Source organism: Petromyzon marinus, chromosome 9 (genome assembly GCF_048934315.1).
Source record: "Petromyzon marinus isolate PM22_M1 ecotype Great Lakes invasive population chromosome 9, UKy_Petmar_22M1.pri1.0, whole genome shotgun sequence".
In the NCBI taxonomy this organism is placed as follows: domain Eukaryota; kingdom Metazoa; phylum Chordata; class Hyperoartia; order Petromyzontiformes; family Petromyzontidae; genus Petromyzon; species Petromyzon marinus.
Genome location: NC_133675.1, coordinates 2,968,268 through 2,986,447, shown reverse-complemented (window position 1 = coordinate 2,986,447; position 18,180 = coordinate 2,968,268). Strand labels below are relative to the sequence as shown.

General features: G+C 47.6%; 1 protein-coding gene across 1 annotated transcript; it reads right to left on the bottom strand.

Annotated features, from left to right (window-relative positions):
• Positions 1-2,253: 2,253 nt before the first annotated feature.
• Positions 2,254-16,410, bottom strand: SLC49A3 (solute carrier family 49 member 3). The gene is made up of 10 exons (XM_032950856.2): positions 13,862-16,410; positions 13,155-13,313; positions 12,276-12,495; positions 11,529-11,605; positions 10,360-10,497; positions 9,630-9,746; positions 8,333-8,485; positions 7,150-7,307; positions 6,378-6,496; positions 2,254-4,654 (listed from the first exon to the last, which is right to left on the bottom strand). The coding sequence occupies exons 1-10, from the start codon at positions 16,124-16,126 to the stop codon at positions 4,524-4,526; spliced, it is 3,537 nt and encodes a 1,178-aa protein (XP_032806747.1). The 5' UTR covers positions 16,127-16,410; the 3' UTR covers positions 2,254-4,523.
• Between the last annotated feature and the right edge of the window lie 1,770 nt (positions 16,411-18,180).

Sequence of the window (18,180 nt, the reverse complement as noted above, 5' to 3'; positions counted from 1 at the left end):
TAACAGCAGATTTCGATTTAAAGCTTTCGTGACTGCAGGGATTCATATTCTTGGTTCTTTCGGTAAAGTCACGTAGAAGGGAAATGATAAAAAATAAAAATTTTATTCTCACGACGTTCGATTGCAACACAAGCAATCATCATCAGGTGTGAAAACCACAGCAAGAAAATCTTTGTTATTTTTTATTTTGTGGTTTTCACACCTGATGATCATTGCTTGTGTTGCAATCGAAACGTCGTGAGGATGTTATTGTTTTATTTTTATCATTTCCCTTCTACGTGACTTTACCGAAAGAACCAAGAATATGAATCCCTGCAGTCACGAAAGCTTTAAATCGAAATCTGCTGTGGTTTGTTGTGCTTGAAATGTATCCCGTATGGCTCAGTACTTGTGGCTTTACGAAATTGTGCATAGTTTAAGTTTCATGGCCACACAACCGTGCCTTGTCATTAATTTTACATTCACGAAGATGTGCGCATCGGCCAATTGATGTTCACATGGGAAGCAAGAGGGCTATGTCAAGACGCACTGCTTGACCGATTTCCCCTCTTACAACGTCTGATGGAGCTCTACAGAGCGTAAGAATATCTTTGAACTTTTCAACTTTGATATTGGACACATTCACCTGGTTCGCATGCAACACGGTGGAAATCGCGCGGCAGTCGTGTCGAAACGCTATGCAAGTGCATTGCAATTACCGTAATGGCATCGCGAAATGGACGAATAGTTTACCAGTTATGTGAAGTATCTAAATTGATTAAGGCTGAGGCGATTAGTTACTCATCTCCCCTGGCATCATTATTTACTTTGTCTTTTAATGGCGATATGTCACATCACGAAAAAAAAACCTCAACGCATTATTCATAGCACACGCGCCATGAAGAAAGGACAACGTACCGAAACGTTGCGTGTAATATTTATTTTACGGGCCACCGTGTTATTAACGAATTTGTTGATTTTTTTTATTTGTTGTGTTTGTGCACCACCGCCAACGCAGCAGCAGCTGTCACCACGACTGTCACCAGATAATAGTTGTCCTGCATGTTTGAGCACAGGAATTTCTTTCGAGTAGAGAATTTCCTTTTATTAAAGTTCTAGCGTTGGATTGTTTGGAAGACGATCAATAATAGGTCCAAATGACAACCAAAATAAATGTTAAATGTCTGCAGGCGTTCCCGCGGAAATTAATTTCAATTAAAACAGGTCCCTGCAGGGTGGGCTGGTAGGAACATTGGAATTTTGCACAATTTTATGACATTGTTACGTAAAATTGTGCAAATTGAGAGCGTCTTCCCACCTTTTTGCCCTCAAAATCGTTGAGGGTTCTTCGGACAAATTCACCTCTGTAGAGGAATGGAATGGTGAAATCCTTATTGACTGAAATCTGCTCATTTTGGAGCAATGTATCATAAAATCGTTAAGGGCTGGGCCGAAAAATGACAACAATTGCATTTAAAAATGAGGAATTGTTTCCCGGTATACGGTAGTATGGGGCTTTTGAAAGGGGACGGACAGACGGACACATTAATCTATTGCAGGCTGGTACACTCAGTTTACAACTTCGTTCCTACCAGTAAAAAAAAAGTCCAATCCCCACGTAGCTCAAGCTTTTAACAGACACAAGCTCACACATTTTTGAATAGACTTTTAAATGAATGTCTGCAAGGTGGTTTTAATTAGCATCTAGAAGCAAAGGTATATCACGGGTTTGTACAATTAGTAAAAAGCCAAATAAATCTATGGAAAAAACAATTCGGAGCAAATGTTTGGTGAATTGAGCGGCAGCCTGATTGATATTCTGAGCATAAAGCCGAGGTGGCCAGAAAGCAGTACAGCATGGATTCTTGAATCTATCCGTATGGAATTGAGTGTTACTCCCTTGATCAGATATGTATGTAGATTAACTGGGTCCCCATGTATATTTTAAATACAGTACAATACAAATTTGTGGTAATGTATTTATAGGCCACGCAAAAGTCTGAACAAAATGCGTTTAATATCGCCTTACAATGTCTGCAAGGTGTGTGTCCATCAAAGAAAACATTCATAACAGACGAGTTAGTCAGAATGCTAACATTAATAGCAGCTCGTTGCCAATACAGTCACGTCTCCAATCCAGCATGTCAGGATTATTAACGTCTGCAATACATTAGCAACCGGGGCAAATTCCCGGGTGTTGTACATGGGACAGAGGGGCAGATTGCATTACATAAATGTTATAACGAAGTAAACGAAGTCACTCAGGGCTTCAAATTCCATTTTGTTCAAGTGTTTATTCCAGTTTGATTTTTACACAAAAACCAGAAAGCGAACAGAATGGCGCAAAATCTGTCCTTGGGATACGACTTGATGCGTAATGAAGAGCCAGTGTTTAAAGCTTCGTATAACAGACCAAGTAAAAAAACGTGCGTTGCTCACGTTGCCTTCGGTACGCTAGGCGTATGAATGTTTGTATTATAGCAGGTATACCCGAGCGGTAAGCTGATTATCATAATCTGTAACTCACAGGGGTGACCCGCATAATGTACACGGCATGGACGAGAGATTTTACCCTGCCATTGCCACACCAGTGGGCTCACAGGAAACCCACCATCACCCAATTGCCTTTAGAAAACATGCAAATCACATTTAACCCAGCCGGCACCACAAAGCAAACAGTGCTGACACCGCTGTTTAACTTCAGGGTAATCGAGATTAGTTCATTAACTCGTTCGCGAGGATACGTTTCAATTGCCGCAAATCCACAACTCGACACGCTAGCAAAACCCGACCTTGGCAATCTGACCGTTGCCTTAGAGGTCCTGCCGTCACTTGCTTGCCGCTATTGATCACTGTCCTTGCAGATCATGTTATGTCTCTTCACAAGACAAACCCTGGATTCAGTGTCTACGCCACCACTATTGCCCCAGCCTCAAGTTGACATCAGCATTTCTCATACCAGGCGGCCATTTCACAAGGGCTTCAATGCACAATCCACTGCCTTTGCAAGGTGACTGAAAACCTTCATTGGCATATGGTTTTTGTGCTCCCAACAAATACTCGTGATTCGTAGTGTTCATTTATTACTGTAATTATAATGACAAAACTGGACATATGTATGGCAACTGAATTAATCCTCGTCCTGTGGATTAATTGTAGGGCAAATATCCGCGATGCGCGTCCCAACCAGAAAGCTAGAAAACAAGGATGAATTGATACCAAGCAGATTAAACACCACTATTGTGAAATCAGTTATCACAGTGATCAGACTCCCCAGTCTCTGAACCTTTTGCATTATCAGGGCATTACACATTCTAGGGTAGACAGGACAAAAAGTAGTGCAACACCTACAGTATTTACATAATACACCGCCATTTACAAAACAACACTGTCACCATATCATTTACACAACAGGAATTTACGTAAAAACACATTCCAAAATGTTTTACAAAAAATATTTCCTTTCATCAAACTAAACATACTGCATAGTCATGGTTGATATATATTTTAAATGAAGTAGATTTTTAATATCATTGGTCTTTACAAATATAAAGTGTCTTGCATCAGCTTAAAGGGCTGTAAACTACCAAAAAGGAGTCCTCTTTCTGTGTGGCCAATGAAAATAAAGTTCTGCTTGTGCCGTCGAGGATGATGTGACAAAGCATCGAAAGCAAAGCCCGAAACTTGCTGCGAGAGTACAAAATAGTTGGTTGAAAGAAAGCATGGGTTGTCTTTCCATGACCACTGTCAGGGACGATGTTTGTTCTGGGGCTTGGAATGCGACTGATTTTGCAGCCACCAGTGCCAGGCATCGTGCCAAGAGTCTCCACTCTGCTGGGCAGCCCCACGCATTGTAAACATGTATTTACAAATGAGAATAATTACAGTGAACTCCCATCTCGAAAAGATGAGGCATCACACTACGGCATCCATACGCTAATTATGATCTTGCGGTAGCTTGGCCCAGGGGGGGTTTGACACAGCTCAGTACAGAAGCAACCAAGCCCAACAGCAGCAAACATCGTGGTATTAAAGCTCATGTCCCTCTGCTTAAAAAATCTGACATCAATCCACTCACTGAACCATCACATACCCTGCGAATTAAAATACGATAAAACATTGCTGCTTCAGTAACTACGTGCAGCCTAATAATATAAAAAAAAACATTACCAAGAGATTCGTTTACTAAGTACCGTTAGTTTTTACCAGGTGTAAAGTATGAAATATACGATTCGTGTGTAAATTATAAACTTACTATATGATGTAAAAGATTAAAATTACTATGGTAATCCTAAGAAATTTTCTTTAAAAATGTGTATTTGAAGAACTTCTTCCCCCAAATGAGGTAGTGGACTGAGCATCATGCAAAAATCAGCTCATTCTCTGTCTGGGTTAATTGAGGGATCTCTATATGTGGATGATTTATATGAATCTATACGTGCGAGACGCAACGATGAGATTGGTTGACAGGCAGGAGTGGGAAGAACCGTGGCTTTCATCCATCTTTGAACAGAATGCGGGTGATGAATTCAACCCTCTTTGGCTCACACAAGGAGCGGCTCACTCTCCGACGACTCCACAGCCTCCGCTTTTCGTCTCCGGTACTCGGTCCGGAATGCCACCACCATGCAGCACGCGCCAAGCATGGCAATCCCGGCAAACAGCAATACGGAGACTGTGAGGAGAAGCCGGCACAACAAGTCAGCGTTGGGCAGTCACACAAAAACAAAGATCCCCCGTATAACCTTTAACAGACTGTTGGGGCAAATGCTGTCAGTAAGCACCTATGCAGAAGGCCGGAATGGTACACGAGGGGGTGGGTGGCAGCACCACTCCCGGCCGCATTTGTCTCTTTAGTGGCAATGTTTTTATACATAACACTAGATACTCAATTGAGGCTGAATTGAGCTAGTGGAGGCCCAGGATTGGTTCAGATAATCGTCACTGGTGTTGGCTGTGAGCCAGAATCGAACTCGGCTCGCCAGATTCATAGGCCAGTGCGTGAACCGCTACACTACCCCTCCTCACACACACACACTATCACGGGTTACTGCACACACGTACTCTCGTCTCACGCGGTCCAAAACAACAAGGTTGCTATCCAAGTTAGTTTAGTGAGAACACATTCTGTGGCAGTGTGCCAATTATTAGTGCCTCACCACCAGTGTCTTGATATTCGCAGTAAACAGGGGCAAACTAACTCAAGAACGCCATATATGCGAACGCGTCAACAAATTCCACCACCGCCACCACAAGCTTATGCTAGCTGTGTAAATCTACCCGTGTTACTGCAAGGAGATATGTAAGCATGGTCACTGACGTTACTATCCACCTGATTTTTCACTTGTTTAATATAGTTTTCCCTTGACTTGTACATGAAATTAAGTGTAAACAGGTGCATGTAAATGAGGTCTCACGGATAAACTAATACGAAGTTAATGGAACATCCTTGACGATTCAAATGGCACTAGCCACCATTAAAATGGTTACTGAAGGTGGAAAGATGCCTCAATTAATTGATATGGATTTATAAGCTCACGACATATGAATGGACGTGTACATTTAGCGTTTTTTAATTCGTATTTGCTGTATGTAATGGGCTCATGTCACCCCTGCTAAAAGTATATAAACAAACCACTTTTGAATAAAATCGAATAAATTCATTAAGTAACCAGGGTTCATCGCCAGATGCCTTTTGGTCAACCGATGCCAAAATACAAATAATCGCAATGTAGTGTGCCAGAGGTGTTTAAATCAAGGTGAAAGCCTCCATTGATCATGCCACTTAAAATGTGCGGACGATGACTGACCTGGAAAACATTCACGTACGCTATTTAGAGGCTCAGACAATACACTCACACAGACAAGAAACAATACGATTGTACGAGTTGGCAGGAAGGATGTTACTGTCCATTACATAAACCAACTGAAAGATGATCAAATTTAATTAAAAGAAAACGGATCATCTGACGGGTTATTTACACATTACCGTAAACCAAGCGCGCAGCCACAAATTAAAACATCGTCAACAAGAGCCACATGGTTTGGAAAAAAAAGTGACATGATCTTGCTGCAAGGGCACACATGCTGTACAACCCAGACAGCTTTGTTGTTTTGTCTCTGTAGGTTTACAGGGCCTGTCACACTGTTACAAACATGACCTTATTTAGAGAGGGGGAGATGTCCCAGTGGTATATTCATGGATAAAGACACTGGGGATGGTGCTTAATACAAGGGGATAATAGAAATGATAGGAGATGCTGGGGAGGCAAAGGGGCATCATCAATTTTAACCAGGCATATTTGAGAAAGCTTTATAATTCTCCTCTGCAGCTCCTCACCATCCCCGACATCTTTCCCCAGAGTAAACACAGCAGGAAAAAAATCAGACCCAATTACCGGTCCAGTCCTGCGGCGTCATGCCATTGCCATGGCACACGGCGGTGGGGACGGCTGTGGCCGGTAGCGGTCGCGCGACCACCTGCATCAGCACGATGTACAGCACGCCCTGCAGCTGCCTGCCCGCCACACACAGCACAGAGCACGGGGGTCGAACGCAGGCCTGTCAAGTCGGGTGGATCATTTGCTTGAGTTGATTACGAGGTGGGGGGGAGGGGCACTATTAAAAGTTATGTACATGAGTAAAGCAGGAGTGGAGAAGGGAACGTGGACAAGTTGTGACATGTTGTCACGTGTCTGTTGTTCTTTCCCAGAAACGACAAGGGTATACCACCACAATGCACAAAGAGATGCTATGGGGAGGGAGGGGGTGTGGAATGTTGACTCGTGGTTTGTTGCTCCTTCATGAAATTGATCCAGTTCACAAGCTCCGATGTGTCTATGCTGCTTGGAGAGTTGAACCATAACACTGCACAGCCCAGACCTGGCCCCCAACAACCAATATCTCTGCCGCCAATTTCCATTCAGAAATCTGAAGAGACACATGCATGGTCATATTTTTTTTGTATTAATGCTGTAGAAGCCTAAGTGGCTGTGTCTGGCTGTATTGAAGACCAAGGAGTGGATTTATTTTCTGCTGGAATATCCTCACCACAAAAATGAAGGTGGAGCAAGTGTATAGAGTCAAGGAGGCAACTGTATTGGAAAACAGTGAAAGAGTTAATACGGGGGGGGGGGGGTGTGGGCTGTCCAAACATTCAGCCCGTCTCACCCTGAGATGAAGAGGATGCCCGAACTGGTGGCCTCCCCGACTGGGTAGGTGCACTCGACACCCAGCTCCATGCACACGGGATAAATGGAGAAGCCGAACATCCCGAAGACGCAGCACGCCACGGCAATCACATACTCCTGCTCGCGCATGCCACACACCTGCAGCAGGAAGGGGGTAACTTTAGAAAATCACAAAATCAGTCAATCAGTTTATTTCGGCTAAGGCCCACAGCTACAAAGCTCTTTTTCAATGGCAACCCGGCCAAAACGGCGCATTACAAGGAAAGGATTTACAGGGGCTGCATAAAATAGCTGATACGACAGTAGCCAGCAGGTCACATGGGAAGGGAGGGTTTTCAGGGGCTACATATAAATGAAAACTGATAATAAATACAACAATTCACAATCAGAATTACGTCCAATGGACAGAGTAAACAATCCAAAATAGCATTGCGCAAGACGGAGAAACTCACATAATTTAAAATGGCATTTATATGAGCAAGGATTACAAATATATTGCCTATTTTGAATAAAGTCTTTCCAAAAATGGCATTTTCACGTTCCAGTCAGTTGGCTTTACGAGCACGGTTGGCTATGTGCAACCTACATACAGTTACAAGTGTTGCATAAGTTGTGAATCAACGATCAGAAACAATGAGAACGCGCGCAAATTCCATTTTAGTTTCTCCCCGCTAGGTAACTTTAGGCAGCATATGATCTCAGACATGCCAATTATAAAAAGGCATGCCATTGCTCGTTTATATTTGGCAAACATGCAAGGAGTGAAGGAATGGCAACAGTGGAAAAAAATACTTGAGTCTTGATCTCAGAGCTGTCATGTCTCCACTGTGATCATTGTGCACCCCTGATCAGATGTCTACAGCCTCACTGGAGATATACATCTGAGATGAATGCTGCTCGTAAAATGCTGCACGAGCATTTCATTCATACCACGAATCAGTAGACATTATTTAATTGAGAAGGAAATTCGAACGTATCTTTCCATTAATGTATTTATTTATATATAACTGAATAATTACGAACGCTCTCTTGTTATTAAACATGTATGCGTCTTTCTCGCTCTCTTTCTCCCCCAGTTAAGTATATGCCACCCTGACAGAGGTGTAAAACGAAGCAGAACACCGACCCAATGCAGGGCCGTGCAAACCCAGCGACTTGCTCACCATCGCAAACACGCAGGCCGCCAACGCTGCCAGGCAGAAGTTGATCTTGGCTACTTCCACAAATTTCTTGGAGCGATCGACGTAGAAGCCTACCAGCCCAGCACCGATGATTCCGAACCCGATCGTCAGCGCTCCACACAGCCCTGAGAAGCTCTGCAGCGGAAACATAAAAGCAGATCACAGGGGCCACAGAAGCCTGATGATAAAAACATGGATCGCTAACGTGTGTTTAACTTCACATATCCACCAACATTGCTACGGTTTTTAATACAAATTTCACAACAAAGCAGGGTTTTTCAAACTCCACTTCTCCCCATTCACCTTTTCATTGTTTAACAATCTCCATTCAAATAAAAATTTGGTAATTGCACGCTGCACGTGACCGACGATTGGTAGACACATCCCACATGGAGTACGTGGCAACAGTCGTGCCTAGGTCGCGTGGAACAGGTGTACTCGTACATGATCTTGTATTTTAAATTTAATCAGCTCTCTTCACGTCACATGGTGCGTGTTTATTAAGCAGTGATTCAGACAGTGTTTTTGGTAAGGCCCACTGAGCCAAGAATAATTTTTTTCAATGGCTGACCCTGCCGAAACGGCAAGTTTAATGGGAAGGGAGGGTTCACAGCTATTGGAGAGAACAAAAGCAGGGAAAGTTTAGAGAAAATGACGAATGAATAATAGTAAAACAATAAACAACCACAACTATGTACAATAGAAATCTAGTGTGCAATCCAAAATAACATTCCGTATGAAACTCGTGAAAGGAACTCATATGTAGAGTTGCAATGGCATTTATAAGACAAAAGGATAAAAATTGCATTTATTATCAAGTTTACAAGTAACGGGCTATTTCGCATTTGAATGGAGGTTGGTAAACGTGCAAAGTAGTTATGTTGTGGGACATGATGAATGATGTGGGAAACCCTGTATTAAAGATACGGGGTGTTGCGATTCGGCATACTGCAAGCTGCAGGCTATTCGAGGCAAGATCGGTCATTACAAATAATGCTGCTAAATTGTCTACACTTACAAGTCTATTCCCTTAGGTGCTAGTCATATGAACTTAAACATTTCCTCCGGGAAAGCTGTAGATCTTGGAGAGGGGCCAAATTAAACATGCTTTGCGTAAAAGAGAACATCTGGCCATATCCGGCATTAATTATCGTAGCTATTCAGCCCGTTTAAATTTGGCAAGTCTCTAAAAAACAATAGAATACATCGTTTAAATAAACGGGAGGGTGAATGACAGGTGGGAGGGAGAGGTGGGAGAGCGCGCAGGACAGCCCCGTACGTCCGAGTATCCCCGCGAGCACAGGATCTGCTCCAGCAACGTTGTGAAGGCGGTGAACAGGGCCACGCCGGCACCAAAACAGAAGAACAGCACGAGGTACGGCTTGTTGGTCATCACCTACACGGCACAGACAACACGCAGGCCCATGGCAAACGTCGGCACCGAAGCGAGGCCACAACAAAAGGGGAAAGCGGTTCTCTTGAGCACGTGTGCCAAAGAGGGAAGGAAACAAGAGCCTGGGGTACGATTTAAACGTGCTCAAAAAGCAAAGCGTCTGTTCATACTTCCCCTTAAGGACATGTCCCGTGTGCACAGCCATTTTGTCAAGCCACTGCTGTATGATGGTGTCGCCATTCAGTGTTGGTTACTTGACCAATACTTCAACAAGTTGGCCAGTGTGGGCTGATGAAGGTGGTGACGGGTGGGCTGCGCTCGAGGAAAAACAGAAGTGCAGTGCAACATTGGCATTTTCTGCACTTCCGTATGCTACCCGAAAATAGCCCCACAGCAGCCTACAACACCCGTTTATGGATCGAGGTCTCCCATCCAGGAACTACTCGGGCTGAACCCGCTTGGCTTCCGACACATGAGATCGGGCGCACTCCAGGCGATTTGGTCAAAGGCTACTTCGCCTTACACGCTTGGAAATATGCCCAACATGTGCCATGGTACAGAAACGCAGGCGCATCACAGTATACGTCTTCGACAGGCTTTCACCCACAGGATTTACCGCTTTGACGCTGCGCCAGAATGGCTCGCCGGTGGGGTGGGTGGCTCCGAGGGAGGGGGGTGTGGGAGGCGAGCCGCTGCACACCCCACACGTGGCCAGGGCGCAGGCCAGCACGGCCGGCAGGCAGTACAGGTACAGCTGCGGATGCAGAAGCGGCCATTAGTGAGGCATGCGGCGTTGTGGCACGGCTAAAGTGTGCAGGCGCTGCAGCTGTACCGGGGCCCCTTGGGCCGTAGCAGCCCAGGCACCGAGCTAGGAAGAGGTAAAGTACATTGGGCAGGTGACCCAATTTCATGGCGTGCACCAGGGTCCTTGCACCCCCACACAATCACGCAATGCCACTGCACCCGCTGACAAGCAGGCGTGTACACCACACACGCAGACAACCTACTCAAGTTGAACCTCCACTGAGTAACGGCGTGTTACAGCAGATACTCAAATCCACAATAAATGTACAATGTACAGCCTTTTTGTCAACACAAAGCTGGACGAAGGCCTCCGCATGCCATGCAGGTGGTGGAGGTTATTTGGGTATACTTTGCCATGCTGGTCAGTGCAAATTGAATGTGGACATCATAGACGTTGAGAGCACAGAGCAGTAAAACACTGAATTTTGCTGCACTCCACTGTACTCCAATAACCACACTGTAGTTGTGCAGCACCTGTTTAACGCATGGTGGTTAAAGATACAAGCGAGATCGGATGAGATTGGCCGCATTCTAGGTGACTTTGTTAAAGGCAATCGTTAATGTATCGCGACAAAAATATAAAATGACGGTCTGTTATAATGCCGTGCGCATACACTTTTTAATTACCGGCGGTTGTTGCAATGGAATGGTTTGGTCCTCGAAACCAAAATACATTGTACACCAGGCCTTGGTAAACCAATTACTTTTGTTGCTGAAATCTATATCAATAAAAGTAGGTGCATAGTGCTGTATTCTATATGGTTCTGTCAAATAATATTTCCATTGAAGATAAAGGATTTTTATTTTAATCAAGGGGCATGTACTTTGACTGGGCAATATGTCACAATAAGTTTAATATTTAAACTGGAGACCTTTTGAATCTGCACTGAACACAGCATTCCTAGTAAACGTGAGTGAAGGCAGATTGTGGGCCGAGTTGGACCCCAGTGGCAAATGCATCGAACGCCGCGTTAGCATTACCATCATAGGCATCTGATCTGCTTCATAGACGATGGTAGGGGACAGCACATTGGCCAGCAGAATTCCCAGGGGGTTGGCTGTGGAGAGGCACAAGAGAATCACATTGTTTAACGGAGCAAGCCAGCGTCCCTTAATTACACACGACAGTAATTTTATCTGCGAGCTGCATCAAATTCAGGCTTTAGCGTTCTCCCTTAAGTTCATGCACATTTATAATTACCATCATTTAAAATGTTCATTTAATTCCAATTATCGTTGTTTTCTGTTATGATGCCAAGACTGTTTTGTATGTCTGCGAATACCAGCATCCATCACTGCACAGAGAACTGTAAGTACTTTATTGATGAGGGCATTAAAATATTGTCAATATGGCCAACTATGTCAAGGCATACCAATGGTAAATATCAGTTGACATGCCACACCAACACTTCTAAGTGTGGTGGGGCTAGGGGCAAAAGAGGTGAGTTGATACCTTTTGGTAATACACTGGAGGAAATCCTTGTCGATCAAGGGGGTTATGTGATCATATTTCACCACGCTTGTCAGTGCACATTGGTTTGGGAGGGGTGACCCAAACCGATTCGGCTATCACTCGCCACTTAAGATAGCTGTGGCCGCGAATCGAACTCAGAATTCAGGGTTCATAGCACAGTACGATAAACGCATCACCGTTCCACACAACAATTTGTGAATCGCACATGAAATGCAAGTGGTGCAATAGAGAGAAAGGTAAGTGGATTCCCTCACACATAGAGGCCAGGGTGTTGGCCGTTGCTCGCTGGCTGTCGGGAAACCACACAGCAGCTAACTTGGTGGGGGCGAAGAGCAGGAAGGGCTGTGCCAGCGCTCCCAGTGTCTGTCCCGTCATTAGCAGCGGGAAGCCCTTCAGGGCCGTGGGCATGAGCGGGTGATCGGACAGCGCTCGCAGCACGCTCCCCAGCGCGTTCAGCCACGAGCCCAGCACCAGCTGCAGGAGGAGCAGACAGCCATCCATAAGCAGGCAACGTTATATGCAGACGTGAACATTTGCCCCAACCGTCGCAAAATTTATTCGTGCAAGTCAACTGCCTCGTCCCGGTTTCACTTTGTGCAGGAGTTCCCTGACCTTGTTTATGGGCAATAAACATCACCTGAAGGGGGTAAAATACATGCGGACAGTCACGGTACAGCGAGGTGTAATTCTGGTGGGGGGGGGGGGGGGGTTAAAGGACGAGTCTTGATAAAAGGCAATGGAGACAATAACACCAGGGTCCGTGGCTCAGTGCCCATTTTAAAGCAACTGGCTGCTGTGGTCTGGCCTTATTTCACCCTTTCCCATCTGCAATGGTTCATGGCATATGACCCCTGTTCCATCACCAGGACCACACTGTAAACAACAGACTCCCTGCTTATGTTGTGCCACGACATTGGAAAATAAACACCAAAGCAGAAATAAATGGGCAAATGCAATCACAAACATATAGAGAGAAACACAGACAAAAGCACGAAAACAATTTTGGTAAAAAATTACACTGGAACTTCTGGATTAAAATATCAGCTGCAGACGTGCGACGCCTGTCAATGATGAACTTAAACGTGTTGTGCTCTCGCCAAGAGATGGAGAAACAAAGGCTGCAACGGCCGTACCGTTACACGCAAGCCAATGCTGTCCATGGACCATGAGGCCACTATGCCACATGGGATGCAGGCAACCAGAAAGACGATCGCCAGCCAGTTAACTTGCGCCAGTGAGATGCCAAAGAACGTGGCAGCTTTGTCTGCTATGGGCGCGAAGCTCAGCCAAATCTGGATAGGACAAAACAGAGGCATCACAATTAACATTCTTTATTCAGCAGTGAATAGACAAATGTCTGTACATGCACATGTAACATGCAACATCTGTAATCCTCTGGGGGCATTCACAACAGCCTAATTACATACTTTTCAGGACCAAAATTATTTCGACAGAGTTTCCATGAATGTAAACAGTTCGTCATTTTCCTGACTCGAGCGCTCGTAAATATTAGGCTACAAGAACTTGTTCACATTTACATGCTCATTCAAATTGTGATTTGTGATTAAGGTACTGTTGTATACATAACATTATGTTCGCTTTCAGACTAAAAAAACACTTAACCTCTGCACACATTGGTCCTGTTGAGCAATACTCTTTCCTCCACCTGAACTTCTGGAAATGAGGTCACATGGGCTTCTGCGTACCACACACATTTCTGGTACCTTCTCCTTGGGAAAAAAAAAAACCCCAACTGTACCACTTTGAAAAAGGCCTTTCCCTGCAAATAAATACGTGTAAAAAAAGACAATCGGGAAAACTGTGAGGGTAGTGCACGCACCAGGGCATTGGATAAGTTGAGCAGGCACAGGACCGCCAGCACGAACCAGCGGCGCGCATACACATGGTAAACATGGGCCCCGGAATCCACGGACCCCAAGGAGTCCTCAGGGTCCTCGGTCATGCCAAGCAGCTTTTCCCCATCCTCCCCCGGCCCAATCAGATCCCAGGACCTAATTGCCTGGTTCCCAAGATCTCGAGGCCTGGTCAGGCCCCTGGGCTCCCCTTGTTCAATGGGTTGATTCATGGGTTCATCTTGATCCAAGGCCACGTCAATGAGGTCTCCTGGCTCTCCCTGAATCCTGGGTTCCTTTGGCCAGGCTCCAAGCATGGGATCCCGACGCCAATTCCCATGTTCTCCCATACTCCCAGTCCGGACACTTTCTGGCTTGGCCATATCCCCGAACTCTATCGGTTCCACTAATTCATCCCCGGCCTCCTCCGGCTTCCCAGCTAGATCTTCTGCCTCCAGTGGCCAAACCAAGTCGCCACGCTCCTTGAGTTTGACCAAGTGGCCTGGGACGGTCAGGGCCCCATGGTGTCCCTGCCGGGCCAGTGCCTCTGGCTCTGCTATCCGATTCCCATAATCTATGGTCGGTTCGCCGAGTTGCTCAGGAGAGACTTCCTCAGGCTCACAAATCCGATCCTCTGGCTCTTCTTGCTTAGCTTGTTCTCCCAACGCTGTGTTCTGATTCTTTGTTTCCTCATCCCCAGTCAAGTTCTCAGGCTCCACGGTTCGATCATCCGCCTTCTCAGACTCAACTTGTATTTCAGGATCTACGGTCCGATCCTCTGATTCTCTTGTCACAGTCTGATCTTCAAGGTCTCCCGACTGCATGTTTTGATCAATTGATCTTCCCAACCCATGGTCCTCAGTGTTAATGTCCTGATCCTTTGGCTCCTCAGAACACCCAGACTGGTCTTCAAGTTTCACCGACTCTACGGTGCAGTTTTCTACATCTCCTGGCCTAATTTGGTCCTCAGAGTCCATCATCCGATCCTCTGGCTCCTCTGGTTCTGCCTGGTCTTCAATTTCTCCTTTATGTTCTGTGGCTTCATCGTCTGTTTGGTCTGGCCCAGCCTGGTCCTCCGGGTCCTGTTCAGGCGTCATGGTCTGATCCTCTTGCACTCCCAGCTCAGCCTGGTCCTCAGGGTCCTGTTCAGGCGTCAAGGGCCGATTCTCTGGCGCTCCCAGCCCAGCCTGGTCCTCAGGGTCCTGTTCAGGCATCATGGCCTGATCCTCCGTCACTCCCAGCCCAGCTTGGTCCTCAGGGTCCTGTTCAGGCATCATGGGCCGATCCTCTGTCACTCCCAGCCCAGCCTGGTCCTCAGGGTCCTGTTCAGGCGTCATGGCCTGATCCTCCGTCACTCCCAGCCCAGCCTGGTCCTCAGGGTCCTGTTCAGGCGTCATGGCCTGATCCTCCGTCACTCCCAGCCCAGCCTGGTCCTCAGGGTCCTGTTCAGGCATCATGGGTCGATCCTCTGTCACTCCCAGCCCAGCCTGGTCCTCATGGTCCTGTTCAGGCGTCATGGCCTGATCCTCTGGCGCTCCCAGCCCAGCCTGGTCCTCAGGGTCCTGTTCAGGCGTCATGGTCTGATCCTCTGGCGCTCCCAGCCCGGCCTGGTCCTCAGGGTCCTGTTCAGGCGTCATGGCCTGATCCTCTGGCGCTCCCAGCCCAGCTTGATCCTTGGGGTCCACGTCCCAATGCACGGGTTCCTCGGATCCAGGCTGCTCCTCAGGCTCCTCCGACTCCATCGTCTGATCCCGGGGCTCTCGAGCCCCAGCAAAGTTCTCAGGTTCTAATGCCCGTGCCTCTGGCGCCGGAGACCCAGCACAGTCCTCTATGGGTCCATCTCCAATCTGTTTCAGCTCGTCCTGGTCCTCGGTGTACGTTTCACGATCCACGGTCCCATCCCCCGTTCCCTCACACCGGCGTTGGCCCTCACGTCGCCCCGTCTCCATGGTCCCATTTCCTGCCTCTCCCGGCCCAGCCCGCGCCTCGGAGGTCGCGGCCCGACTCTGGGGCCCACGCGGCCCGGCCTCGCCTCCAGGCAGTCCGACACGAGTTCCCGCCTCTTCAAACACGGCCTGCCTCTCACGGTCCCGCGACTCCACCACGGCCCGATCCTCTGGTCCCTCAGGCACGGCCTGGGCCACGGGCTCCGCGTTCAGATCCCCGGTCTCGCCGCCGTCTCCAGCCGCGTCCGACGCAGCCCCGCCGATCCCCGCGCCTGCGACCGCTCCAGGCTCGCCCTCCGCCGACATTTCCCGGTGGAGTTCTCCGCGTTTCGTTCCGTGTCACTCGCACGTTGTTACGGTGTGTTGTTGTTGTTGTTGCCGCCGCCGCTGTTGTGCTTTTGTAACAGTCTCCGGGCGGTCATGTGCTGCTGCTGCTGTTACGCAATCTCTTCCGCACCGAGTTCGTGACTGTGGGGACCCCTCCCCCGCTCGTCAGCAGCCACCACCACAACAACTACAACCACCACAACCACCACCACCGCCACAAACACCACCACCACAACCACCACAACCACCACCACAAACACCACCACCACAACCACCACCACCACAACCACCACCACAACCACAACAACTACAAGCACCACAACCACCACCGCCACAACCACCACCACAACCACCACCACAACCACCACCACAAACACCACCACAACCACCACCACAACCACCACCACCACAACCACCACCACCACAACAACAACCACCACCACCACAACCACCACAGTCACAACCACCACAACCACCACCACAACCACCACCACAACCACCAGCACTACCACCACCACAACCACCACCACCGCCGTTTTCCTCAAGGTGTCCGGAAGGGGCGCTGCGACGCAGAACATCGCCAAGCTCCGGCATGTCGGGACGATTGCTGGTGTCGTTTGGTACTGAGGGCAGTGGGGTGGGTGGCCATTTCACGAGTGTGGTGGGTGGTGCTGAGTGGTGGTGGGTGGTGAGTGAGTGGTGGGTGGTGGTGAGTGGTGGTGAGTGGTGGGTGGTGAGTGGTGGGTGGTGGTGAGTGGTAGGTGGTGGTGAGTGGTGGTGGTGAGTGAGTGGTGGGTGGTGGTGAGTGAGTGGTGGGTGGTGGTGAGTGGTGGTGAGTGGTGGGTGGTGAGTGGTGGGTAGTGGTAGGTGGTGGTGAGTGGTGGCTGGTGGTGGTGAGTGGTGGTGAGTGGGTGGTGGTGAGTGGTGGGTGGTGGTGAGTGGTGGGTGGTGGTGAGTGGTGGGTGGTGGTGAGTGAGTGGTGGGTGGTGGTGAGTGGTGGTGAGTGAGTGGTGGGTGGTGGTGGTGAGTGGTGGGTGGTGGTGAGTGAGTGGTGGGTGGTGGTGAGTGGTGGGTGGTGAGTGGTGGGTGGTGAGTGATTGGTGGGTGGTGGTGAGTGGTGGTGGGTGGTGAGTGGTGGTGGGTGGTGGTGAGTAGGTGCAGGCCCTGTCGACAAGCGGGAGGGAAGGGGGTGACATCTTATTGTGGACCCACGTTCAGAGCCCATCCCAATTTTTTGTTGTTGAAATAAAAGTTTATTTACATTATGGAGGGGGCAGCCAATAAGTCATACAGGTAAACCTCTTATCAGTGCCTTACCTTATTACAAACCAATTCAGAGCTTATTGGTCACCGCGCGCCCTTATAAATAGCAACGTTGATCCCACAAATTACCATCACAAGGTACAAACACAAAGACAAAAAACACGTGTTTTGCCCCTATTGAAACGGCTGTACGCCGTATGCACCTGGCAATATCCCTGTACAAGAATAAGTGGTCAGCCGTATGGGTCGACAGCGATGATATGTTCATGGAACCCCACATGGTTTTTTTCTCGACGCGTCTCGGTGGTGGTGACGGTGGCCAATTTCAATAACCCAATGCACACACCTTCCTGCTAGGCTACCTACATCCACTGTGTCTCTGTAATCTATGGTATATGCACGCGCGGAAGCATCTGTTGATTTATTAAAGTCGACTTGTTGCGTTCTCAGTTGCCGAGTTTGTTGAGAATTCATTTGGATTGGATTCGTGAAATTGGTTCACGCGGTGACTCGCTGCAGTCACACTGGAGGCGCTAATTTCACTACAGATTATATCGGGATGATGGGTTCATTACGGCTTTCATAAAATGTTTATCAATAGTGTAGAGCTGATTCTTGAACGTAATGTTGGCAATTCCGTGACGATGGCTATGGTGGAGGGGGTTTGTTGAATCATTATTACATGGTTCGTTGTAGGTTCAGCTTATCTGGCTATTCTCATGTCCAGTTAGTGGTTTAGGACCCATTTAGGCTCTTAAAGATGTTTACAC